At 36.3% G+C, this 27018-nt stretch overlaps 1 protein-coding gene across 6 annotated transcripts in view; it reads left to right on the top strand.

Moving 5' to 3' along the window:
- Nucleotides 1–27018, top strand: part of RABGAP1 (RAB GTPase activating protein 1) — a 159768-nt gene that overhangs the window by 33093 nt on the left and 99657 nt on the right. For 4 of the 6 annotated variants that reach the window (XM_045790988.2, XM_045790986.2, XM_045790987.2 and 1 more), the window contains 8 exons: nucleotides 13377–13611; nucleotides 14523–14727; nucleotides 16449–16623; nucleotides 17188–17345; nucleotides 23142–23252; nucleotides 23629–23695; nucleotides 24410–24512; nucleotides 25477–25646. In XM_045790988.2, the coding sequence (XP_045646944.1) occupies nucleotides 13377–13611; nucleotides 14523–14727; nucleotides 16449–16623; nucleotides 17188–17345; nucleotides 23142–23252; nucleotides 23629–23695; nucleotides 24410–24512; nucleotides 25477–25646 (1224 nt within the window). Of the gene's footprint in view, nucleotides 1–1383; nucleotides 1675–13376; nucleotides 13612–14522; nucleotides 14728–16448; nucleotides 16624–17187; nucleotides 17346–23141; nucleotides 23253–23628; nucleotides 23696–24409; nucleotides 24513–25476; nucleotides 25647–27018 lie in introns of all 6 variants that reach the window. The other 2 variants (XM_045790989.2, XM_087869387.1) reach the window with 2 other exon arrangements.

Genomic DNA, 27018 nt, shown 5'->3' with positions numbered 1-27018 from the left:
TGTTCATGCATCAGAATTATTGTTAAGGTGGCATCACTCCTCAAAGTGATTTACACATTCGTTGCAATCTATTAGAATCCTAGGTAACATCTTTGTAGATGTTTAGATCCCAATTGTAAAATTCATTTTGGATTGCAAGGGACCCTAAGGGCCAAAATAATCTTGAAAATAAAGAACAAAGTTGGAGGACTCAAACTTTGTATTTTCAAAACTTACTATAGAGCAGTGGTAATCACGTCAGTATGGTACTGACATAAACGTATAAATCACTGGAATACATTTGAGAGTTGAGAAATAGAACCATATTTCTGTGGTCAGCTGATTTAGACAAGGTTACCTATGCCATTCGATTGGGAATGGGTTTTTTATTTTCTTTTTTCAACAAATTGTGCTGGGACAAGTGGATAATCACGTTCAAAAGAATGAAGTACCCTTACCTCACACTATATACAAAAATTAACTTAAAATGGATTATAGACTTCAGTGTAAGAGCTAAAAGTGTAAAGCTCGTAGAAGATACAGGGGTAAATTTTCATGACTCCAGATTTGGTACCACACCCGAAGCATAAGCGACAAAGGAAGAAATACAGCCCGCAGGATGAAAACTAAGCAACCTAAATGTTTATCAACTACTAAATGGATAAATGTGATGTACAATGGAATATTATTTGGTCATAAAAAGGAATGAAGTACTGATACATGCTACAATATAGATGATCCTCAAAGACATGTTAAATAACAGGCAAGTCACAGAAGTCCACAAATTACATGGCTCCGTGAATATGAAATGTCTAGAATAGTCAAATTTTTAGAGGCAGGGGAGCGATTAGTTGTTGCTTATTTAGTCTGGAGTTATTAGGGGAAGGTAGAGTTGATACCTAACAGGATATGGTGGTGTTTTGTGTTTTTTGGGGTTTTTGTTTTGTTTTGTTTTGTTTTTGAGGTGATGAAAATATTTTAAATTGACTTTGGTGTTGGTTGCACTTATCTGTGAATATACTCAAAACCATGAGTTATATCTGGTCTACTCCATGGAGAATGGGCAATAAAGAGGCAAGACTGATAGCAAGAAGAGCAGATAGAAGGCCGTTTTAGTCATTAAAGTGAGAGAGAATGTTGGCTTAGTTTAGAAGGTGAACGTGGTTTGATTCAGGATATATTTTCAAGGTAGAACTGATAGGGTGGGCAAATTAGATGTGGGATTTGAGGCAAAGACAGAAATAAATGATGATTCCTAGGTTTTGGCCTGAGCTGTTAGGTAAATGGTAGTGCCATGTATTAAAATAGAAAGAGAGAGGACCAGGATTGGGTTAGAGGGATCAGAAGTTGGAACATATTAAATTTGAGATGACTATTATATGTCCATTTCTTGATGTCAAGTAGTTGATTGTGTGAGATTGATCCTCCGGAGCGACTGTGGCTGGCATCAACAGTATATAGATGGTATTTAAAGCTATGGGATTAGATGAGATCACCCACAGAGTGAGCGTAGAAACTGAAGAGTTGAGTGAAGAACTGATTCTTGGAGTACTTCAACATTGAGAGATGGAGATGAAGAGAAACCAGCAGAGAAGACTGAGAAGATATAACTAGTGAGATATAAAGAAAACTAGGAGATTGGAATGCCTTGGAAGAGAGATGAAGAAAGTATTTCAAGAGAGCGGGAATAACCAGGTATGTTAGATTTTGCTGAGAGGTTGCTTTCGATGGTGACTGAAAAAAGACAGGATAGAGGCCTGGGTGATCCTTAAGAAGGGTGTGGGGGTTTTTTGGTTTTTTTGTTTGTTTGTTTTCTGATTGCTTTTTGTTTTCAAGAAAGAGATGAGATCATTAGCATTCCTGTGGGTTGGGTGGTAAACGGTAGATGAGGAAGAAGTGGTGATAGTATAACAATGGTTTTAAGGATTTTTGCTAAAAAGATGTGGCATGGTAGCTGAAGAGGAATAGTGATTCCAGTGAGGGATTTTATGATACAAATACACTGATAGGAGTTACTCAGTAAAGAGAGGGACATTACTAGTACCAGATAAGAACAAAGTCTTTGATTAGGGAGAGGGGTTTCCTGTCACGTGAGTGGAGGGGTTAGCCTAGGAACAGTGTCTATAATAGGAAGAAAGACAGCATGAAGAAGTACACATGCAAGTAGATCAGTCTTCTCTCTTTTTGGGTTTCTTCCACTTGAAAATTTTCTTGTTAATTTTTGAAGTACTGTTTGACTTACTCTTCCTGTTTCTAATTTGATGAATCATTTATGGTAAATGGGAAGGACCTTAGGGCTTCTCGAGAGAACTTTTTTTCTTGCTCTCTCATTTATCTTGTTTACTGAAAAGAAATGTTCTATTTCTTAGACCAGGAAATTGAGCAATATGCTCTACAAATTTAAAATGTTTCCTCTGTGTATTTTCAGTACATCTCTACAGTCTATTGGCTTATTGTATGTAGAACTGGTAAGTGAAGAAAGTAATAGAATTATTGTTCAGTCTACGAGATCAAAGTAAAGTATGGTAGGATTACTGCAACATGTTGGTCAGTGATATTCTTCTTTTTGAAACTTTGCTTTTTCAGCCACTACTAGATTTTAAAATTGCATTGGATTTAGAAAATACATTTAAAAGCCTGTCATTCTTCCATGTCAGAAATAGGTTTTGTTGAATATTCAGTTGACAGCTAGTAATCTACCAAATGCTGTTTTTAGGCACTGAGGCTGGCAACTCCCATCTTTGGAATTATGATGACCTAGAAAACCCAAAATGTCCCAATACAAAAATATTTAGGAGAGCTGCATGAAATATAACAAACATCCTTTTTTAGCTATATTCATAAAAATGTAAAGAAATCCCAAAGGAACAAAAGCAAAGAGGGGCACTGAAAGCCAGAACTATACGTAAAAGCTGACGCTGGAGCTGTACTGGGGGAATTTGCTATTCTTTATGACCAGTAGGCATGGGTTTTGATAGATAAATTAGGTAAGATAAATTGGGTTTTACAGAGAGGGGTGTTGGAACTGAGATTTCCTTATATAGCACCTTCGGGGGATGATGCATCCTAATTGAAAGGATAGACTTGGAAAAAATAACTTACTTACAATCACAGGAAGAAAATAAGGAAACTTAGCAGAAGTCTTCTTAGCATGGACACAGGTTTGGAGGGGAGTCTTGTTGAGAATTTGTACCCATATGCTTGCCTTCGGGTATTTGGCGTTTGAATTTACACTACCTGAATATTCCTGGGTTGGTAATACTTTCAGGGCACCTGACAGAATCAGTTGCAAAACTACTCTGGAGGGACATGCCTGCCACCCAGGCTGCATGGTATTCCCACAGATGACCTTGATAAAGAATATCAGATAATCCAGAATTTATAAAGAGCAGAGAGTAGGCAAACCACAGCAGGATCAAATCTCACTGAAACTCAGGCATTTGAATTATTAGCTGTAACTTTAATTTAAATATGATTTAAATATTTGAAGGTTTGGAGAAAAATTTGAAAATATTAGAAATGAACAAAATTATCAAAAAATTTTAAAAGACCAAGCAAACTTAGTGCAAATTAGAGCTAGTAAAGGTAAAGGCGCAACTGATGTGTTAAATAGTAGATTAGACATGGCTGAAGAGAGAATCAAATACCTGCAAAATGAATCTGCAGAAGTTACCTGGAAAATAGACTAGAATGGGAGAGAGTTGCTTGAGATAGTAACTGACTATTTTCCAGAAGTGATAAGACGTAAATCCTCGGCTTCAAGGAACAGAGTGTGAGTCCCAGTCATGATGACAGGAAACTGGCAAACATCACAGACAAAGAGAAGCTCTTAAAACGCTGAATGAAAACAGATGAATTGGACATGGTTCCTCTCTTCAAGACTCTTATAGCTTAGGGTAGGTGGTAGCTCTTAGGATTTTTGTTGCAGTGGTTTGTACTAATCCTTGCTTTGTAACAAACTGCCTCAGAATTGAGTGGCTTGAAACAATTTATTATTTCTCATGATTTTATCCATTGAGTGGGTAGTTTTGCTGGTCTTGTTTTGGTTCATGTAACTTCATTGAGCCAGTACATTGACTGGTGACTGGGCTTGACTGGGATGGCTGAATCTTTCTTTTCGTGTGGTCTTCTTCTTGGACTTCTTCACAGCAGCATGGTGGTCCTAGGGTAGATGTGGAAGCCGTAGTGCATCTTTTAAGGCTACGGCTTAGAAATTACATGGTGTCACTTCTGCCACATTTTGTTCGTCAAAGCATGTCACAAAGTCAGTCCAGATTCTTGGGTTTAGGGAAATAGACTCTACCTCTTGATGGAGGAGCCGTAGAGATATTGTGGCTATTATTTAATTTTCAACATTATAGATAAATGCTACGGTAGAGATTAACAAAGGGTGCTATAGAACAGAGAAGACGGAAACCTATCTTAGCTGGGGGAAGGAGTCTGAGACGCCTTCTTGGAGAAGACAGTGCTTTAGTTAAGCCCTTTGAAGAAAGACTTCATGTGAGGCTGTAGTTATTTTAAAAACACAGGTATTTTTCTTCATGAAATGTTTTGACAACTCACATCAAAATCGGGGAACTTTTCATAAAGTCAGAACATGTTGTATTTTCTCTACCTGACTCCTCTGGTGTAGGAATCTTACACCCTTAGCTCTTAACCAAAGATACTCTATAAATATTGGTTGGAGGTACATTGATGAGCTAGTACTTCTTTGGTGGAAAGTTCAGTTAGAGAATTACAAAATTTTTTTAATCTTTCTCATCTTGAAAAATCCAGTGGACATTATTTTAGTTGGAAAGAAGTTGCCAGATTGTATTAACATAGCTGATATAGAAGTCATTCCTTCTCGCTTAGAATTGCCTAAATTAATCTTCTGACTCAGTTTCTGATATTACTTGTTTTTAGTATCAGGTGATCTTGTCCTCTAATGCAGATCTTTTATTCAGCAAACGAAGTAACTGAACCATGAACACACAGTTTCATTAAAGTGTGGTGGTGGGGAGACACATAAGTAACCATGTCATCATGATAAAATTCATCAAGTGCTAGAATATAGATATGAACAGAATTATATGACAACCTAACTGTTGCCTAGAAAAGCAAAGAGTAGGTAACAATTTAGCAAAACCTTAAAGAATGGTTAAGAATTACTCAAAGAAGTGAGTCTTGTAATGTGTAGAAAGATCAAGAGAATTGTAAAGGGCCCAGGGTCAGGAGCATTGCATATAGTAGAATTGAATGTGCTTGCTTTTCTTTTTCTCCCAAATAGCCTTTTTGTTATTTGTTTTCTGTAGTTATAAAAATAATGTGTGCTTGATACAGAAAATTCAGGCAATAAGAGAAGTTAAGTAAAACCCAATCATAATCCCATTATTTTGCAACACAGTCATAAATACTTTGGGTCTATCTTCAGTTGACTTTTTAGGATGAATTCACAGGATGTTGTTCCTTCTCCTTCCCCTTTTTAAATTAATGTTAATAATTCCTAATGGTGATTTTAGGTTGTTTCTCTGGTCCTTCCTTCATAGAGTAAGATAAAGAGATGGATAGTCAAAACAGCTGCAGTTTATAAATGAGGCACAAAGTAATTGAGTGATTGATCAAAGATCACAGAACAAGAATGTGAGTGGATTTGAGGTTAGTAACAATACTTTCCAGGATCCATATGGAACTTCTGGTTATTTTGTGTCTTGCTTTCTGGTAAAACTGAGCTTTATATACTTGTTTCAAAATGCCTTAGTTTTTACACTGAAGCTGAGTAAAATTACTCTGAACTATTGTCATTTATATTTTCATTACGGTCTGATACAAGTAGTGGAACTGCAGATCATCAAGAATTTGTCTTTAATTTTCTGTATCTATGGATTTCTCAAGTGCACACTGTCATTTCCTAAGCATGCTTTCTTGAAGACAAAATCTCTACTGGAAAAAGATCCCAAACTGCCTAAAGTAGCTTTGGATAACTGTCAAATCGTGGGGCCTAGCTGGTATTGTTGCAGTGACAGGAAACAGAGGCTATAAAGTTAGGAGTAGAAAATTAAAACCAGGAAATGACTGGCTGTTGCCTTTGAAACATTTTGTCCCTTCTATAAATGCAGTTTGCTCTCAAGGAAGTAGACCTGTAGCCACCTATACCATTTAAATTATTACTTTTATTTGATATATTTAGAAAGGACAGATGTTGGGGCGCCTGGGTAGCGCAGTCGTTAAGCGTCTGCCTTCGACTCAGGGTGTGATCCTGGTGTTGTGGGATCGAGCCCCACATCGGGCTCTTCTGCTGGGAGCCTGCTTCTTCCTCTCCCACTCCCCCTGCTTATGTTCCCTCTGTCACTGGCTGTCTCTCTGTCAAATAAATAAATAAAATCTTTAAAAAAAAAGAAAAGAAAGGACAGATGTTATTCCAGTAACGGCTTTCACATAAATAGTAGGTGTGTTCTTAATTTTCTCTGGCTAATGGAAAGTGGAACAACTCCTTTTTTTTTTTTTTTCCAAGTTATTTGCTTTTTCAAACCTCGACTCTAGTAGGTGGGTCAGAGTGTATTTAGAAATAGCTGGAAGTGGGGGGTGCCTTGCCAGCTCAGTAGGTGGAGCACGCACTCTATCTCAAGGTTGTAAGTTTGAGCCCCATGTGTAGAGGCTGGGTGTAGAAATTAACTTAAAAATAAAATCTTTTTATAAAAAAATGAAATAGCTGAAAGTGGGGTAGGAAGATGCTAATTGGATGCTTACTAATTGGCAGATTCTGTGATGTGAGAAATGAGATAATTCCTGTAAAAATCACATATAGTGCCTGAATTATAAACAAACAGTAAGTGTCCTATAACCATATTATTATTGTGTCATTGAACCCTCATGACATGACAGTCCTATGACATAGATATTAACATCTTCATTTTAGAGGTAAGGCAGTTGTGGCTCCCAGAGGTGGTTAATTTGCCCCAGAGCCAACAGAGTTAGTTTCAGAACCATGTCCCAAGCTCAGCTCTGTCTTAAGGTGGAGCTCAAGTAGGACTACTAAGTACAGTTCCACAGGCTGTACTTTGTACAGCCATCCCTAGGAGGTTGCTGTTCACATGCTCTGTATGTGAACGGTGCCCCCTGAGTTGTGCCACGAGCCAGCTCTTGTCCCTAGTTTTTACTACCACCGGCTTTGTAAGCAGAATTATGAATAAGTCATTCATCATGCAGTCTCTGTCCTTGCAGATATTTATGTCTGTGTTTACAATAGCTGCTAAATGAGCTACTTTATATTTACTCTTTTTTTCTCTTAATTTGGGACTGTTTCTTCAAGTACTCTCCCCTCGTCCTCTTAATCTAGTTTACATGGAGCTGGACACAAATCTAAGCATGACCCTTGTATTATCCATACATATCTGGTTTGCTTTTTTTATTTTTATATTTCTGCTAAATTAAGTTAGAAGTTGTTGTTGGACTTCAAAATAAAATTGTTTGTTTTGCAGCATGCTAATTGGTCTTGCCCAGCATTCTTATTGTACATGTTAAACCTTTAATGACGCTCAGAATAATAGGCAATAATGGTATTTGTTTTTGTTTGTGTTTAAGTAAACAAAGCTAAAATAAAGCATTCAGATTTCATGTTTTATACCTAAACCAAAATCCAGTATCCAATATCAGAATACTATTTTGGCTTCTATTCTGCATTTATAAAATTCAATGCAGTAAACATATATTGTAGGTGTATTGTGCAGTAAGTATATCCAAAGCTTTGGGAATAATATAAAGATAACTTAAGAAGAAATCTCTGCCATCTAATAATGCCCAGTCTGGTTCAAGGTCTGGTTCTCTAAAACATGTATGCTCGCATGATGGTAGCACTCCCTAAGGAGGCAGTAATTAAACCCCATATCGCAGGGTTAAGATATCCCAGAGGAGGTAACAATTTAAGCTTGGTCTTAACAGAAAGAAGGAAACGATTACTTTCTAGGGAAGGGAATAGTCTATACAAAGTCTAGATGCTTGAAAGTTTATGATATGTCCTGGAGAAGTTGAGTAATTTGATGTGATTGGTAAGAGATGGAAACATAAATTGGGCAGAGTTGTGAAGAACTCAATACAGTTAAAAATTTGGGCTTTATCTTAAGGGAACTGAAGAAACATGGAAGGGTTTAAAAACAAGGGGGTGCTTGATCAGAACTAAGATCTGCAATTGTAACTTTAGTGGCCCTGTGAAAGATAGGTCATAGGGGAGAGAGAGAGAGAAGGCAGGGAAGCTCCTATCTTTCTAGTAGGCTTATGTAAAATGAACATAAGCTGTCCTGTGGTATTACCTGTACAGAGAGGGGAAGGAAAAAAATGCACAATTGAGGAAGAATCCATAGGATTTATGAGTAATGTGGGAGTAAGAGAAGTGAAGGATGATTGTGCTCTTTCATTGGCCCACTAAGTGGATACTAGTGCAATTCACTAATTAAAAAAAACCAGGGGTGGCACCTGGCTGACTCAGTCAGTACAGCATGATCTTGGGGTCGTGAGTTTGAGCCCCACATTGGGCATAGAGCATCCTTAGAAAAAAATTAGGATACAGGAGGAGGATCAGACAGTGAGTTAAGTTTGACATACTAAGTCTGGGGTATCTGGCTGAAGATTTCTGTCCAGGAGATGGTTGAGGAATATGTAGATACATATTAGGGATTGTGTATCTTGGCAGCAGATGAGATGGGCACAGGAGTGTCTGTAAAATGAGGTTATTGTCAAAAACAGAACCCTGGATGAATACCTTTTGAGGTGCAGATAGAAAAAATGATTAGTGTGTTCTCAATTTGCATTTTTTGTAGAAATCATGTTTTTTTCTAATTTTTTTAAAAATAGACTTTATGTTTTAGAGCAGTGTTAGGTTCATAGCAAAATTGAGAGGAAGGTGCAGCGATGTCTCATTTAACCTCTGCTCCCTCATATGCATAGCCTTTGCCACTATCAATATCCCCTTTGTATTTTAAGTTTACTGAGGTAAAATTTACACACAGTAACATGCAGCCCTTTTGGGTGTACACTCCTATAAGCTTTAGTGAATGCAAAGTCTTATATAACAACCACCATCACCACAGTTAAGATGGAGAATATTTTTATCACTGCAAAAAGTTCCTTTGTGCTTCTTTTTAGTCAATCCTCTTATCTCCTTCCCAGCTCTTGGCAATCAGTGATCTGATTTCTGTCCCTGAAGTTGTGCCTTTTCCAGAATGCCATATAAATGGAATCTTACAGTATGCTGTAGCCTTTTGTATCTGGCTTATTTTACTCGGAATAATCCATGCTATTGCATGTATTAATAACTCATTCCTTTTTATTGTTGAGTAGTATTCCATTGTATAGATGATATATGGCACTTTGTTTATCCACTAAGCAGTTGATAAACATGTATATTCAATTTTTGGTGATTATGAATAACACTGCTATAAACATTCACAGACAGGACATATGCTTTACTTTTCTTGGGTAAATACCTATAACTGAGTCATATGGTAAGTGTATATTATCTGTAAAATTTACAAAAAACGGCTAAACTGACTCTACCATTTTGCATTCCCACCAGCAATGTATGAGAGTTTTTCAGTTATTACACATCTTTGCCAATCCTTGGTATTGTTAGCATTGTTTTGATTTTAATTTTAGCCAATCTTATTGGTATATGGAGGCATTCTATGGCAGTTTTAGTTTCTCTAATGGCTAACGAATTTAGTTTCTCTCATATGCTTTATTAGTTAACCATCTATATACCTTCTTCAGTGAAATGCCCATTTTTTAGATTGGGTTTCTTGTTTCCTAATTGAGTTATAAGATATTCTGGATATAAATCCTTCATCAGATACATATTCTCCAAGTCTGTGGCTTATGTTTTCATTTTCTTAGTAGTGTCTTTTGAGCAGAAGTTTCTAGTTTTGATAAAGCACACTTTATCATTTTTTTAAAGACTTACTTTTATTTTAGAGAGAGGGCAAGAGTGTAGGGGAAAGGGGCCAAGGGAGAGGGAGAGAGAGTCTCAAGCAGGCTCTGCTCTGAGCGTGGAGCCTGAAGCAGGGGCTCAATCTCATGACCCCGAGATCATGAGCTGAGCCAGAACCAGGATTTGGACGCTTAACCCACTGTGCCGCCCAGGTACCCCTATCATTTTTTTTTTCTTTTATGCTACTTTTTGTGTCACTAGAAATCTTTGTGTCCCAGGATTTTCCTAGATTTTCTCCTTTGTTTTCTTCTGTAAGTTTTATAGCTTTAGGATTTACACTTAGACCTGTGATCCATTTTGTGTTTATTTTTGTATGTGATGTGAAGTATTGGCTGAGCTTCATGTTTTTGCGTAGGTATGGATGTCAAGTTAATTGTTCCAGGCCCATTTGTTTTATTCCCTTTCTCCTTTAAATTATCTTGCCAACTTTCTTGAAACCAGTTGGCCACATACGTGTCAGTCTGTTTCTGGATTCTGTTTTATTCCATTGATCTATGTGCCTGCCCCTTGACTAATATTGCAGTGTGTTATTTTAGAGATGATTGTGTTATCTGTTAAAAATGCTGTTGGCATCAGGGAAAAGAAAACCCTACTAATAGTGAGTTTATTTTTTATTATAACACAAAGTCTAATGATAAGCAGTTGTATGTGTGTTTAAGCTATTCATCAATACCAGGGTCAACAAACTATAGTCTGCTGGCCTAATCTGTCCTGCCAACTATTTTGTAAATCACCTGTGGCGGTTCTTCAAAATGTATATGCCCAGGCTCTACCTCTGAGACTGATTTACTTGTTAGGTTGGGAGATGAGGGGATGGAGGGAGGAGCATGTGTTTGAATTTTAACATGCTTCCTGGTAATATTGGTTATTATGCTGTGTAGTCATGGTTAAGAACCATTAACCTAAGGTTGATTTTTAGAGCGTGGTCCCCCAGACTAGCTGTATCACCATCTCCTGGAAACATTTTAAAAATGCAAATTATCTGGTCCACCCAGATCTACTGAATTGGAATTCAGTTGGGGCCCAACAGTTTGTGTCTTAAAAGTTCTCCAGGTGATTCTGATACATCCCAAAGTTTGAGAACCCTGCAAGGCATTGCTGACTGTTTCCTAGATAAGCAAGAAAACAACAGATGAGCACCTGGGTGGCTCAGTCGGTTAAGCATCTACCTTCGGCTCAGGTCATGATCCCAGGGTCCTGGGATGGAGTCCCACATCAGGTTCCCTGTTCAGCGGGGAGTCTACTTCTCTCTCTACACTTTCCCTTCTTGTGATCTCTCTCTCTCTCACTCTCTCTCTCAAGTAAATAAATAAAATCTTTAAAAAAACAAACAGAGTGCCTGGCTGGCTAAGTTGATGGAGCATGCAATTCTTGATAACAGAGTTGTGAGTTCAAGTCCGTGTTGGACATAGAGATTACTTAATAAAAAAAAATTTTTAAAATAAAAACAGCAAAAAACTGGTTTAAGTATGTATATTATAATGTTACAGACAGTAATTTTAAAATTAGGTTGAAGGTTCTCAAATGATCTAACATAATTGTGGAGTACTGTATTGACCCTGATCATCCCAAAGCATGTGTTGCATTGCTGTTTTTAAACAGCTTTTAAAAATCAGCATATTTGTGTGTATATTTCTTTTTCCTACTCTTTACGGAAGAATTGAGGAAATAGAAGGCAGTTCTTATGTTTATAGGCTTTATAAACGAAAGAAGAATGCAAGATGAATATGTATAAACACAAAACACGAGCATATAAACATGTTTTCTTTCAGAGTTAGGTGTATTTTTGTTATTAACGAATATATGAAAATGTAGGCAGCCTATCCAACAGAAAACTTATTATCCTGTATACCGAAGAACAAAACAGTACTTTGTAACACGGAACATACAATGTCTTAGATTTCGTTTGCCCTTTTGGTGATAGTCTCCTCAGTTATAATTCCTAATTACACAAACAGGGAGTCTGATATCTTTTCTCCATCTGTGTTCAGGAAGCTGTAACTATCCTACTTATGTTCTTTTTCTTTCCCCTTGGAAAACAGTTTAGGTTCAATTAGACTATCTTTTGTTTACTGCAGGTGATGCAGTAATTGCTCTCCAGTTCTGAAAGAATGGTTAATTGGAACTAAGCTGTGGTTTGTTTTTTAGATGGCTTAAAAAAACTTCTGGAAGTAGAACTTGTGAAAGAAGAAATTTGATTGCACTTGCGGATGTGCAGGATCAGGCATAACAAAGAATTAAAATTACTTGACCCACTTGTAGTTCCATTAGCAGTAACTGTAAACATAAAATGAAGTTCAGGGAAATAGACATGGTCACTGAAGCCCTGAGGCCGAACACCTGTGTGGCCCTTATTTCCAAGGCAAGAGTAGCTGACATGTTACATTTCCTTGGGAAAATGTCAGCAAAAAAAGACTTAAGACTGTTTGTTTCTGAATTAAAATTTACAACCAAAGGAACTTGAAGCTTATAGAGTTATAAAAAAATGTTTGAACTGGGTTCTTTGGTAGTCCCGAGGTATGTCTGTTACTATTGGAATTTTGCTTCTAACTTCTGTGTTGATTTGACCAGGAAGACCTCGTTCTCTTTAACAGTCTCCTAGCCCCACCCGTTTTAACTTTTTGTCAGGTTTTAGTCTTCAGAAAGCCGCCTAAATCAGCCCCTTTCTTGGTCATGACTTTTTCTAAATTCTTTTGTTAAATTTTTTGTTAGTGTTTCTTGAATAAGCATTCAGTGACAATATTGGGTTTTGTCACTTGTGGTTTTCCTTAGCATTGGGCGGTCTGCACTTGATTTTGCACTTGTTTACTTCCTTGTTGAGCAACTAATAATAAACCATCATGACTCTAGAAAAACACTTGACATTACTGAAATGGAGTGCTTCTCTTCAGGCCATTTAATACATACCAGCTTTATTCAGATACCTTTATTCAGAACTTTAAGAAACTTCATATCAGAGGAATCTCCCTTAGAATTGCAAGAGACTGACTTATAGTAGGAGTGTTGAAGTACATGTGAAAATTTATTACCTAATAAGTCTGTTTCTTTGATAACTTTTGCAAGCATTTTCCCTATTTCTTAAAGATTAGAGAAGCCCCTAAAGATACTACTCTTAACAGATTATTTCTCACCAGACAAGTAAAATTACAAATGTTTTGTTAGTTGAGGTCACTGTAGAAAACTTCCAGTAACACTGTCACATTTCTGGGCAATAGTCTCAAATTCACTATACACTTTTTCATGAAAAACTGTATGAATAAAGAGAGCAGCTGCAGCTCTTATTTATTGGAGATCTTGATTCTGTTTTTTAAAACATTCAGAAGATATCTTTGTATCAAAAGAAATGCTGACGATTTTCTCTAGGATATGGACCCGTTTGAATTGGTACTGGCCTCTCTTTCTCACTTTGCTGATTGTGTGTATTTGTGACCCTTAGATTATAGGGAATGGAAGTGAGCAGCAGCTGCAAAAAGAGCTAGCAGATGTGCTGATGGATCCTCCAGTGGACGACCAGCCAGGGGACAAGGAACTTGTGGAAAGGTCACAGCTGGATGGTGAAGGAGATGGACCTCTTTCTAACCAACTCTCAGCTTCATCCACCATTAACCCTGTGCCATTAGTAGGGCTCCAAAAACCAGAGATGAGCTTGCCAGTGAAACCTGGACAAGGAGGTTAGGACTGCTGCATTGCTTGCTTAACTGAAGGCTGTTGTTTTTAATATGTGAGTGCCCACCCGTACTAGGTTTGATTCAGAGCAAGCAAAGACCATACTCTGTGTTTTCTAGAATTTTCAGATTCTAGATTTAGGGGGATGTGAGAAGGGTAGGTATATGTACCATTCTGATTTCCCTTTAAATGTGTGTCATTGATGTCAAAGAAAGAGATAACAGCAGTTATAAATGACATTGAGGAAGTCATTTCAGAATGCTTCAAGATTTTTCCAAGAAAGAAGGAATTTGAGTACAGTGTTGGAGATGTGGAGGAATAATGCTTGGGGAAGAGTGATTTGCTCCAGGCCTGAATAGATAGCTCTTTGGGAGTAGTTGCCAGGTATTTTTTAAAAGGGAGCCAAAAGGCACCGCAGAGGAGGAGGAATAGGGGAATTATAAAGGCTCATTGGGAAAAGCAGAGTGTTAAAACTATACAGCTTTATCGGAAAAGGGAAAACGGGTATTGGGTTAACATTAAGTGGCTAAGATGATGACTGAGAGAAATAAAGCAACACAGATCAGAGAAAAGAGATAGGATTTTTGAGAGTGGTAAAATACTAAATATATTTCTTACCTAAATGTAAATAATAAAGTCAAAACAAATTAGAAGAGGCAAAAATGTAAATCAGATCTAACCTCAGATCACATTTTAGATTTGGGATTCACAGTAGAGCAGTCCCTAAAAATCTTGGTGTTAGTGACAGAGTTTTAGTGTGAAATTTCTGCTTTAATGGGCATTTCTTCTGGGGCAATGGCATATTATCTCATTAGTTCTTAATTGTAGACCTAAATGTAATTTGTCGGTTTTTACTTAGTATGCATGTCAACAAAATACTAATATGAAAGTAACCCTCCACTACCATTTCTTTCAGATTCTGAAGGGTCAAGTCCTTTCACACCAGCTGCTGATGAGGACAGTGTAGTTTTCAGCAAACTAACTTATTTAGGCTGTGCCTCAGTAAATGCTCCCAGGAGCGAAGTGGAAGCCTTAAGGATGATGTCCATCTTAAGAAGCCAGTGTCAGATTTCACTAGATGTAACTCTGTCAGTGCCGAATGTATCTGAAGGAACGGTGAGGTAAGTAAGACTAGCTTCTTGAAATGTCTGTAACATTGGATCAGATTTCTGACCTATAGATTTAGAAAGGAGCAGTAGTGAACAAAATACATAATTATTTTATTTATGTAATGTTTAATTCACCTGGCACTTATGTCTTCCAAGGATTGTAACCCTTATGAAAATTAGTCACTCATTTGAACAGTTTTTTATATTCTTCCCCACCCCAGTTGTGTGTGGTACATTAAAAACTTAAATGTTTTGGGGATGATTGAAATATGTTGACCTGAAAGTATGCCTAACAAATTAATTTGTATTTTCCCTGTTCCACCAGTACAGATGCTAGCTTGACACATTAGTTCAATATGAAGTTTCATATTGAATCTAACAGAACATACTCGAATCAACAATAATATTAACATATGAGAATCAGCATTTTTTTAAAGATTTATTTTAGAGCATGCACACACGTGAGTGGAGGGAGGGGCAGAGGGAGAGGGAGAGAGAATCTCAAGTAGACTCCCCGCTGAGCAGGGAGCCTGATGCAGGGGTTCGATCCCAGGATCCTGAGAGCATGACCCGAGCCAAAATCAAGAGTCGGGCACTTGGGGCGCCTGGGTGGCACAGTCATTAAGCGTCTGCCTTTGGCTCAGGACATGATCCCAGCGTTCTGGGATCAAGCCCCGCATCAGACTCCTTCGCTGGTAGCCTGCTTCTTCCTCTGCCGCTCCCCATGGTTGTGTTCCCTCTCTCGCTTAAATAAATAAAATCTTAAAAAAAAAAAAAAAAAAAAAAAGAGTCGGACACTTAATCAACTGAGCCACCCAGGTTCCCCTGTTAATGTGAAACTTGCCATGAAATTTGTTTAATGCTCATTTCTATGTCCTTCTTAGTTAGTAGTTACTGCCCAACTGAAGTTATACTTTGTTCTGATACATTTTAATTCTGTAGACATGCAAAATTCTCTTGCCCCTGTTTTCAGAGTTTTTATCAGAGTGCCTTTGAACGTCGATTAGGTCCCCTCTCTGTGTATTTCCATTATGCAAAGGGACCCCTGGGCTTTCCTCATCAATGGCCCTGACCATTCGGTGTTGAAATTGCAGTTTCTTTTCATTACTTTCATATTTGTGTCTTCAGTGTCCAGAACAGAGCCTGGAATATTGTAGGTGTCACATTAAGTATTTGTTGAACCAATACATTTTTGAATGAATGACACACCTTTGACTTTCAGTGAATGGCATCTTTTTGATTTTAGTAATTATCTTTTTTTAGGTGTTAACATTTTGTACATTCTCTTATTTGCCATGAATCAGAAGAATTTGTTTCACTCTGAGGAAGCACATCAGTTTTTTAATTTTTTTAAATAATAAAGCAGATTAGGTCATTTTTTAGGAGGTGATGAGAAACACAGCTTTTTAATGATTCATTTTTGTAGTCTAATTTACCCATTGATCTAGTCTTTATTAAGGTACTGCCTATATAGGAAACCTGTGTACTTACTGTTTGTCTTTCTGATTGCCTCCCTTAAAGCATAAGATTATGTAGGTTTTAGTACCATGGAATTCTGTAATTAATAACTTCAGGAATCCACATATAACTTATTTATTGACTTTAATATGATTAGCATACCAAAGATGGTTTATATGATCTTGCTGGAAAGATGGCTCTCTAATCATAATATGGATATAGTGAAAATAGTCCATAATCCCTCTAAGCTCTTTGTAACGTTTTTTCCTAAACAGACTCTTGGATCCTCAGACAAACACCGAAATAGCAAACTACCCTATCTACAAAATCCTGTTCTGTGTCAGAGGGCATGACGGAACTCCCGAGAGTGACTGTTTTGCTTTCACTGAAAGTCATTACAATGCAGAGCTCTTCAGAATACACGTCTTCCGGTGCGAAATACAAGAAGCTGTAAGTCCTTACCAGAAAACTGTCTGCAAATGAAACTTCACCTGTACCCTCACTGTGTTGAAGTTAATCGCAGTATTTATTCACTTTATAAGCCACATGAAATTCTTTGCTAATGTTTTATTCATTCCAGCCTGATGGGCTGAAATATAAAGAAACTGGAAGTTTGGGTAACCAGAACCCTGTTGTCAGAGACCAGGACTGCTTCTTGATACGCATCTTGGTTTTAAGACTGACACATTTCCAAACTTCTTTTAAAGCTAATCTTGTAGGATTTTTTTTTTTAGTATCATAAATATATTCAGATTGTTTCTGACATTTTGGAAATTATCTTTCTGTTGGATTTTTTGTGTTTATAACCATTTCTTTTTTTAAAACTCCTTCTCTGGCCATTTTTAGTGTTGCTTGCTTTATAGGCCTAACAAATTAGATAATTTACCAAAGGAAATCAATGGGGGAAAGATGAATTACGCCCCCCCACACACAAAATAGGTAGTAACCTTCAGCCTTGATAAAGGTATTTCTCTTCTTCTGATAACAGCCCATTTTCTAACTTGTCTGTTGTAGGTAAGCCGGATACTTTATAGTTTTGCCACTGCCTTCCGCCGTTCTGCCAAGCAGACCCCACTTTCAGCAACTGCTGCACCCCAAACTCCTGACAGTGACATCTTTACCTTCTCTGTGTCTTTAGAAATAAAAGAAGATGATGGTAAAGGTTATTTTAGGTAGGGTATTTTATTCTGGTTTTGTTTTTTTTTTTTAAGTTTGTATTAACATGCTACATCATCTGTGCTTCAAGGGAAACTCTGGGTCAATTATATAACTTTCATGTATGAAACGATTGCCTTTATAGGTAGAGTTTTTTATATTGTAAGTGATAAAAGGAAATAGGCACATTTGTAGAGGAAAGTTTTTTTTATTTAAAAATTTTTTTAATTTTAATTTCAGTATAATTAACATACAGTGTTATATTAGTTTCAGGTATGTATTATAGAGATTTAAAATTTCTGTACACTAAGCACCCATCACAATAAGTGGTTTCTTAATCCCCATCACCTATTTCAACTATCCGATCCACCTCCCTCCCTCTGATAACCATCAGTTTGTTCTGTATGGTTAAGAGTCGATTTTTGGGTTGTCTCTTTTTTCTTCATTTTTTCCCTTAAATTTCATGTGTAAGTGAAATCATATGGTATTTGTCTTTCTCTAATTATGGAAGCAGCCCAAGTGTCCATCAGTAGATGAATGGATAAAGAAGATGTGGGGTGTGTGTGTCTGTGTGTGAGTGTCATGGAGTATTACTCAGCCATAAAAAAGAAAATGAAATCTTGTCTTTTGCAACAGCATGGATGAGGGTATAATATTAAGTGAAATAAGTCAGAAAGAGGCTGATTTCTTTCTTCTCATTTTTGTCTTTTTTATGGCCGAGTAATATTCCATGGTATGCATTTGCGTGTATACACACATATATATACACACGTATATACACACACTCCCCACATCTTCTTTATCCCTTCATCATGGACACTTGTGCTGCTTTCCTGATTGGGCTATTGTAAATAATGCTGCAGTAAACATAGGGTTGCATGTAACTTTTGGAATTAATGTTTTCATATTCTTTGGGTAAATACCCAGTAGAGAAATTACTGGATCATAAGGTAGTTCTATTTTTCACAGTGGCTGCACCAGTTTGCATTCCCCCCTGTAGTGCACAGGGTTCCTTTTTCTCCACATCCTCACCAACAGTTGTTATTTCTTGTCTTTTTTGATACTAGCCATTCTGACAGGTGTGAGGTGATATCTTATTGTGGTTTTGATTTGCATTTCCCTGATGATGAGTGATGTTGAACATCTTTTCATGTGTCTGTTGGCCATCTGTATGTCATCTTTGGAGAAATGTCTTTTCATGTCTTCTATCCATTTTTAAATTGGATTATTTGTTTTTTGGGTGTTGAGTTATATAAGTTCTTTTTTATTTTTTTTTTTAAGATTTTATTTATATATTTGTCAGAGAGTGAGTGCACAAGCAGGGGGAGCAGCAGGCAGAGGGAGAAGCAGGCTCTTCACTGAGGAGAGAGCCTGATGCCGGACTCGATCCCAGGACCCTGGGATCATGACCTGAGCTGAAGGCAAATGCTTAACCAACTGAGCCACCTGGGTGTCCCGTATAAGTTCTTTATATACTTTGGATACGAACCCTTTATTGGATATATCATTTGCAGATATCTTCTCCAGTTCAGAAGGTTGTCTTTTAGTTTTGTTATTTCCTTTGCTGTGCAGAAGCTTTTTATTTTGATGTAGTCACAATAGTTTAGTTTTGCTTTTGTTTCCCTTGCCTTAAGGGAGATATCTAGAAAAATGTTGCTATGACCAATGTCAGAGAAATTACTGCCTGTGCTCTCTTCTAGGATTTTTTTGGTTTCAGGTTTCACATTTAGATCTTTAATTCATTTTGAGTTCATTTTTATGTATGATGTCAGAAGGTGGTCCAGTTTCATTGTTTTGAATGTTGTTGTCCAGTTTTCCCAGCACGATTTGTTGAAGAGATGGTCTTTTTCCCATTGTATATTCATTGCTCCTTGTCCAGGATTAATTGACCATATAATTGTGGGTTTATTTCTGGGCTCTCTGTTCTGTTCCATTGATCTATGTGTCTCTTTTTGTGCCAGTACCGTACTGTTTTGCTTACGACAGCTTTGTCATATATCTTGAAATCTGGGATTGTGATACCTTCACTTTTGTTCTCCTTCTTCAAGATTGTTTTGGCCATTCAGAGTCTTTCGTGATGCCATACAAATTTTAGGAGTATTTGTTCTAGTTCTGTGAAAATGCTGTTGGTATTTTGACAGATATTGCATTAAATCTGTAGATTGCTTTGGGTAGTATGGACATGTTGTTCTCCCAATCCATGAGCATGGAACATCTTTCTATTTATTTGTGTTGTCTTCAGTGTATAGGTCTTTCACTGCTTTGGTTAGGTTTATTCCTAGGTATTTTACTGTTTTTAGTGTAATTGTAAATGAGACTGTTTTCTTAATTTCTCTTTTCCAGAGGCGAGATTTGAAGAATTGAAAACTATTAAAAATTTTTTTGTGTGTGGGAAAATATGTCATGTTACTATGTTCTTTTAGACTCAAAGTAGCTAGCTGACTGCTGATATGAAATATGACAGAAGCTAAGCCCGCTGGATTTGTACTGCATTTGTTTCGCTGTTCTTTTGGTCTTGTAGTTGGCTGGTTAATTTGTTTTAATAATCTAAAGATCTTAAGGCTGTTGACATCGGGTTTTCCATTAAAGTTTATCTGAACACATTGGATGAAGAGAAATAAGGTCTGTTTCTGAAGTCTTAACCTTGCATATAGGATCAGAAGTAACTGGTTTGAGCTTTTTAAGTAAAATGATACTTCTTTTGAGTGGTGGAAAGAACCCTAGAATAGAAATAAGAACTTAGGTTTAGTTTAATTATTGCTTCTGTTAACACTGTGAACTTTTCCAAGGTTCTTTATCTCTCCTGGCAGTAGTTTCCTTACTTATAAAGTAAGTTGGCTAGATTCTAAAGTGCTTTCTAACTTTAAAATACTGTGGTCACAAGATAATTGATTTTTTTTCCCTCTATATAACCCATATCACACATTTGGTGCTTCTTGGATCATAATTGACAATTGCATATTCAAAGTCTCTCTCCTTAGTGATTACCTCATGAAATGGGTAAAATGAAATTATATTAAAATATGAATGATTTCTACTCTTTTGCTTTCAAATTAGAAAGCACAATGGTTCGTTTGTTTGAACAACTGATAACTCTTGGGCTCCCTGCGAAGACTTTTGGAATTATCATGCCATCTGGTGGCCAGTTTCATGTACAGTGCAGCTTCAGCTTTGATTTGCGCACTAAGGGTTAGACACTCTGCTCTGTGCCCTCTCATCAGCTGTATTTCTGTTCTCACAGCAACATTGGGATGTGCTGCTTCCCACAGTATGCATGCCTGCCCTAGGAAGCGGGAATTATAATCTGTAAACTTTGTAATAACTTTTTTCCTTTTTAAGAAATAAAAGTTTCTTTAAACTGCATTTTTCCCCTTTAGTAAAGAAATTTATGTAGCTCCCATTTATAAATTTCAACCATAAGTAGGAAAGATGTCCAAGATCTAAGATCTCTCAGTTCTCGTGCTTCTGAACTCAGGCATGTTCAAGGTAGAATGATCATAATCACAAACATCCCTGTTCTGCTCACCCTCATACCCAGGAGATGCTATACAGAAAATCCCTAGGTGGTCATTTTGCCCTCACATTTGTCAGGGCTTTGTTCTTTTTTTGTTACATGGTTTTATTGAATTTGTAGTTTATAGTGGAAAATAATGTGTAGCCTTATTATAGTGATGAACTTGTTGAAAAGTAAGCCTCCCTTTATCAGATTTGAACTGGCCAAACGCAGTTGTTTTTTCCCAGTGATTCTATAACATGTCTAGGAATTTATCTGCAGGAACATCATTGAGGTAACCAAAGAATTATCAAGATGGATGCTCCCCTTAATACTATTTACAATAACCAAATTAAAAAGTGGAAATTAAATGTTCACCAGAATAGAATAATTAAAATATGCATTTCACAATATATGCAAATATCAAAAACATTGTTATACACCCCAAATTAATATGTTGTATGTCCATTATATTTCACTAAAAACATAATATAATGATGTACCCATATGACTTAGCACCTATCCAAAAAATACCAGTATGTGTAACCATAGCACAAGATAGTGGTTTTACTCTAACATAAATACAGAGTGCTGTGACAAGGATTAATGCTCTTCTTTTCATCTTTGAAAAAGTATAATTCTTACATTATTAATATTGGAAGCCTACTTTCAATTTAGCCCATAGGAAGATGGAGCGTTTTCATTTATACTATTCAAAGCACTTTTTTGTCTTATTTATTCTACCGTATAACCCTATTAAATATGCTGGGTATTTGATTTTGCTTTATAGGTAAAGAAGCCCAGGGAAGTTAAACCTGGATCTCAGTATTATAATTTATACAGTAGGAAGTCAAAGTAAAATTATTGGGGTGGATTTATTCAATGATACGATGACAAGACTATAGAAATATAGTCTAAACTCCCTGACAGCAGTGAAGTGAACTTCACTGCTTACAGTCTCTACTCTGCTTCCTGTTAATGTGACTTTTCCTTGCATTTCAGCATTAGGACACCAGAGACAACTTCATATCTGTTGTTGTTTTAAGTACTGCTAGGAGATGGGATTATATTTATTTCTGTGTCAGCATCCGCAGAACATAAAGTCTAGTATATCTCTTATCTGTTGAAAATTGAGACCTGTCTATATCCTTATAGGTGGAAATTCTGTCAGTCTCAAATATTTAACAGTTTGGTATGTAGAAGTTTTTCTTTGCACATGTTTGTCGTTTCCAGGTTCCTTTGCTAAGATTCTTTGGTTTTCTTTTCTTTTCTCCTTTTTTTTTTTAAGATTTTATTTTAAAGTAATCTCTACACCCAACATGAGGCTCGAACTTAAAACCCTGAGATCAAGAGTTGCACACTCCACTGACTGAGCCAGCCAGGCATCCCGATTCTTTGATTTTCTTATCTCAGTTTCATAGAGTGTTTTTGAATTGGTTACTCTATAAGTACAGATGGTCTTCAAACTAATTTTATTTTTTCAGAGCCACTTTTTAGTTTGAGTAGATACCCAGAACTCTCAGGTAGCCTTTTATAGTATCTTTTAATGGTTCTGCTGCCGTTATTTTAAAGTTGTACAGTACTGACATAATTTGTATTTGCTGCATGTTGGCTGATTGCCATTGGCAGATGTTTGCTTTTGAGAACAGAGGAGCCAGAGAAAGTGGTGTGTGATAGAGTAAGGGATTATTTTGGTAAATTCTAATTTTAAGAATACTTTCAACTTTTTTCTTAAGGTGATGTTTAAATCATTAGTATTATTTTTATAGTTATTGCACAGGTGAACAATAAGGTTATCAATGCTTAAGGGAGCATTAAGCAACAGCTTACTGTTGCCCATATTTTCCTTATCTCTGTTATTTCTTGAAGGTACCTTGTTTTGAAATTCAAAGGATCTATGATTAAGTATTTTTTCTTTATTACATATTTAAACAAATAAGGCAATAATTATTTGTAAAAGAAAACAAAACAAAACTGACTAAATTAAAAGGGAAGAAAGCTTTTTTTGAGTGCCTATGTGCTAGATGCCATGCTAGGTGCTTTACAGATATTAACTTAATTTCACAGCAACAAAAAATTAAAAAAGTAAAGCCACATTTTAGGGAGCATATGAGTTTTTTCTAGCTCTTATAAATTGTTTAGTGGATTACATACAGTAATGGTAATATTTTCACATCAAGAGGTAGATGATGATTTTTTAAAATTTCTATTATGACTTGAAAACCAGGCATAGAAAAGAATCCTAGATTCAAGAGAAGTTGTTCTAGTATATGTCACAAGAAAATACTTTGCAAAACTAATGAAACGTGTTGTTCTACAGTGCAGTTCCTAAAGAGAAGGACAGACAGTGCTTTAAACTTCGCCAAGGAACTGATAAGAAGATTGTCATCTATGTGCAACAAACAACTAATAAAGAACTGGCCATTGAAAGGTGAACATTTTTAGTATTCAGCTTCAATATAAATTCTGGTTTTTATCAATCCAGTGGAGTAACCCTATACTATATTCAAAAATATATTTGCAAAAATTTTGTTCTCTGGGGAATTCTTTTGGTTATTGAAGTGAATACTTCGTTCACTTTGAATTAGCTCCCATAAATCTTCAGCTAATAAGCTGACTTCAACTATGTGATAATAAAAGACAAATAGAATTTATGTATTAGAGAAGTAAGGTTATTTGGGCAATGCTAATTTATTGATCATTTTAATGTGTCCTTTATCCATCAATAAGAATTTTAAATGACCTAGTTTAAACGTCTTCTTTTGTGTTATCTTTCTTCCAGATTTATGCCTGTTCTTTCTTTGCAGGTGTTTTGGTCTTCTCCTTAGCCCAGGAAAAGATGTACGAAATAGTGATATGCACTTGTTAGATTTGGTAAGGATTGCTTTTCTTTTTAAGGTTATACACTATTTCCTTGATAAAGGTTTCACTTTATCTCACCTGAATCTCATGGTAAAGCACTTTTATGAAGGTGTTCTTGTGAGCTGTAATTGCAGTAAAAAAAGATAAGGAATTTCCTTATTTCTGACTTGATATTTACCAGTCTGACCTTAGATCTATTTAGTCTCAGCCTTGATTTCTTCACTGTATAATAGTGAATAATCCTTGTTTATAATTTAATGTTGAAGTTGGAATCAAAGAGAAAGTTCGTGAGAGAAGTGTTTACAAACTATCATGAGTTTTATAAAACTCGTGGTATTTAGTATTGTTGCTATTATGTCAAATCTTTATTTTCAAAACTAAAATTTATGCAATAATTATGCATTTGACAGAAGAATTCAGCGTAGATTCAGGTGGTAAATTTCTCTTGATTTGCACAATTTGATATGATTTATAAGCATTTACTTTATAATTTTTCAGGAGCAATTGCATAAATAATTGGCACATCTTTAATTTTAACTGCAGTCAGTCTCATTCACATGTATATATATATATATATATATATATATTTAAATCTCTTTTTAAAAAAAATCTCACCCTCTTTCATGTTCTTATATTTTTGTGACTTCTTATTAAAGGCAGCAAAATGGGAGTTAGCCATTATTTCTTTATCTTCTCATTAATGTTTGTTTTTACTCTTTTCGTTAGGAATCTATGGGCAAAAGTTCAGATGGAAAGTCCTATGTTATCACTGGGAGCTGGAATCCAAAATCTCTACCTTTCCAAGTTGTAAATGAAGAAACTCCTAAAGGTGATGCAGATTGCTGACATCATGAACAGATATTTTAGTCCCCAAAACATACCCATACCTTAGGACCACTTATTTGACAAATATCAGTGTTTTTTTAATTCTGGTGAAACCAAAGAATTTGTATAGGTCTTTGAGTTTATTATTAAATTTCACTTATAAACAGTTTCACTTTTCCCTACTTATTTTTCCCTCCCTCTCTCTTAATTTTTCACTTCCCTGCTCACTTTTCTATTCATGTACTTATTTATATACAGAATTCTAAATCTTATTTATTTTTGTGGAGAGAGAATATATGCATATATGGTTAAAATTAAAAGGATAGAGAGGGAAAAGTAAAAGTCTACCACAGTCCTCAGGGCCCCACACCAAGAGGACTGTTATGACCAGTTTCTTAATGTAGCTTTTCAGATGCTCTGTGCAGAAGCCACCTTTCTAAGTTATTTCCAACTCTTCCTGAATGTCGTTTAGAGGCTGCGTAATATTCTATCCTGAAAATGTAACGTTATTTGCTTAACAAGTGCCTTCTGTTGAGCATTTATTTTTTTTCTCCTTCATTTTTTTCTTGTTACTCATAGCACTATTGATAAATGGATAAGTTAGCCAAGATTTTAAAAGTTGAGAATTACCAGTGTTGGTAAGAGTGGCATGAAGAGTCCATACGCCACTTTTGCAAAACAATCTGACAGAACATTTCATAAACTTTTATATAATGCTGTCACTAATTCCAAGGAGTCTACCCAAGCAAAGAATTCTCAGTACAGAAAGAGTTTTCAAAACAGCAATTTATCTGATTATTTTAGATTTTGATTAAATTAATGGATTACCTTAAAGTTTGTCTTGAAAGATTACCTAAAGATTATCTTGAAAGTTTGTGAGAAAAGTAATTAATTTTACATTAATTGTATGAGCAAATATTTTTCCATTTTTTTAATTTGCTTCTCCCCCCCCTCCCCTCTCTCTCTAGATAAAGTGCTGTTTATGACCACAGCTGTTGATTTGGTAATAACAGAAGTACAGGAGCCTGTTCGATTTCTCATAGAGACAAAAGTCCGTGTTTGCTCACCTAATGAAAGATTATTCTGGCCCTTCAGCAAACGTAGTACTACTGAAAATTTCTTTTTGAAACTAAAACAGGTACTACACTTTTCTATAAATATGGGAGGGAGGTAGATAAGAAAGGAGAAAATATTTTTGAGGCTGATTTATCGTTAAGCTAAGCTATCACCTATATCTTTAAACAGTCGTGTGTATTTTAAACATATTAAGGAGGAAGAATTGTCTTTTAGTTTTACTTGCCTGTTTATCATTTTTCTTGTTCTTCATTTCTTCCTCAAGAACCAGGTTTCTGTCTGATCTTACTTGTCTTCAATCTAAAGACTTATTTTAACATTTTAGTGTCGATCTACTAAAGTCATAACTCTTAGACTTCTTTGTCTGAACATGTTTTTATTTCACTCTCATTCTAGTGGGATATTTTCACTGACTGTAGGATTCTGCGTTGACATTTTTTTTTTCTTTTGGCGCTTTAAAGATGTCATCTCACAGTCTCCTGGCTCTCATTGTTTTTGATGTGAAGTCAGCATGCATTTATTGATTTTGTTTCTCTGTATGGAATGAGTCATTTTTTCCTGGCTGCTTTTAAGATTATTTTTTTACCTTTAGTTTTCATTTAAGTATGATGTGCCTAGGCATGGTATTCTTTGTTTGTCTTCCTTGGGATTTGCCGAGCTGCTTGAATTTTTTTAATTTATTTGACAGAAAGAGAGGGAGAGCATGCACGCACAAGCAGGGGTGCGGGAGAGGTAGAAGCAGGCTCCCCTCTGAGAGGGAGCCTGGTGTGGGGCTGGATCCCAGGACCGTGGGGTCATGACCCGAGCCAAAGGCAGAGGCTTAACCTACTGAGCCACCCAGGTGCCCCCGAGCTTCTTGAATTTTTAAATTTTTGTTTTGCTTTTTTACCAATTTTGAGGAAAATCTGGTTTGTTATTTCTTTCAACTTTTTTTTTCCTCCCCCATCTCTCTTTTCTCTCATAGGATTCCAGTTACATATATTTTAGTCCTTTTGATATTATCCACAGATCTCTAAGGCTCTTTTTTTTCTTTTCTGTTTTTTCTTCAGGTGGGGTATTTTTTTTATAATAATTTTTTATTATGTTGGGATATCATTTTAACTCTGTTTTGACATGTCTTAAAGTTGGCTTGCCCCTTTCTTTTATCATCCCCAATTTTCTATGTTAAGCCATTCAATGAATTTTTTTTTTTTTTTTAATCTGAGAGAGATAGAGACAGCCAGCGAGAGGGGGAACACAAGCAGGGGGAGTGGGAGAGGAAGAAGCAGGCTCATAGCAGAGGAGCCTGATGTGGGGCTCGATCCCAGAACGCTGGGATCACGCCCTGAGCCGAAGGCAGACGCTTAACGACTGAGCCACCCAGGCGCCCCAATGAATTTTTTTTTTAATTTCAGATCTTGTACTTTTTATTTCTGGAATGTCCATTTGGTTCTTTT

The sequence above is a fragment of the Ursus americanus genome, chromosome 18 (genome assembly GCF_024610735.1).
Source record: "Ursus americanus isolate L20-20 chromosome 18, mUrsAme1.1.p, whole genome shotgun sequence".
NCBI lineage: Eukaryota > Metazoa > Chordata > Mammalia > Carnivora > Ursidae > Ursus > Ursus americanus.
This window is presented reverse-complemented; position numbering and strand designations above follow the sequence as displayed.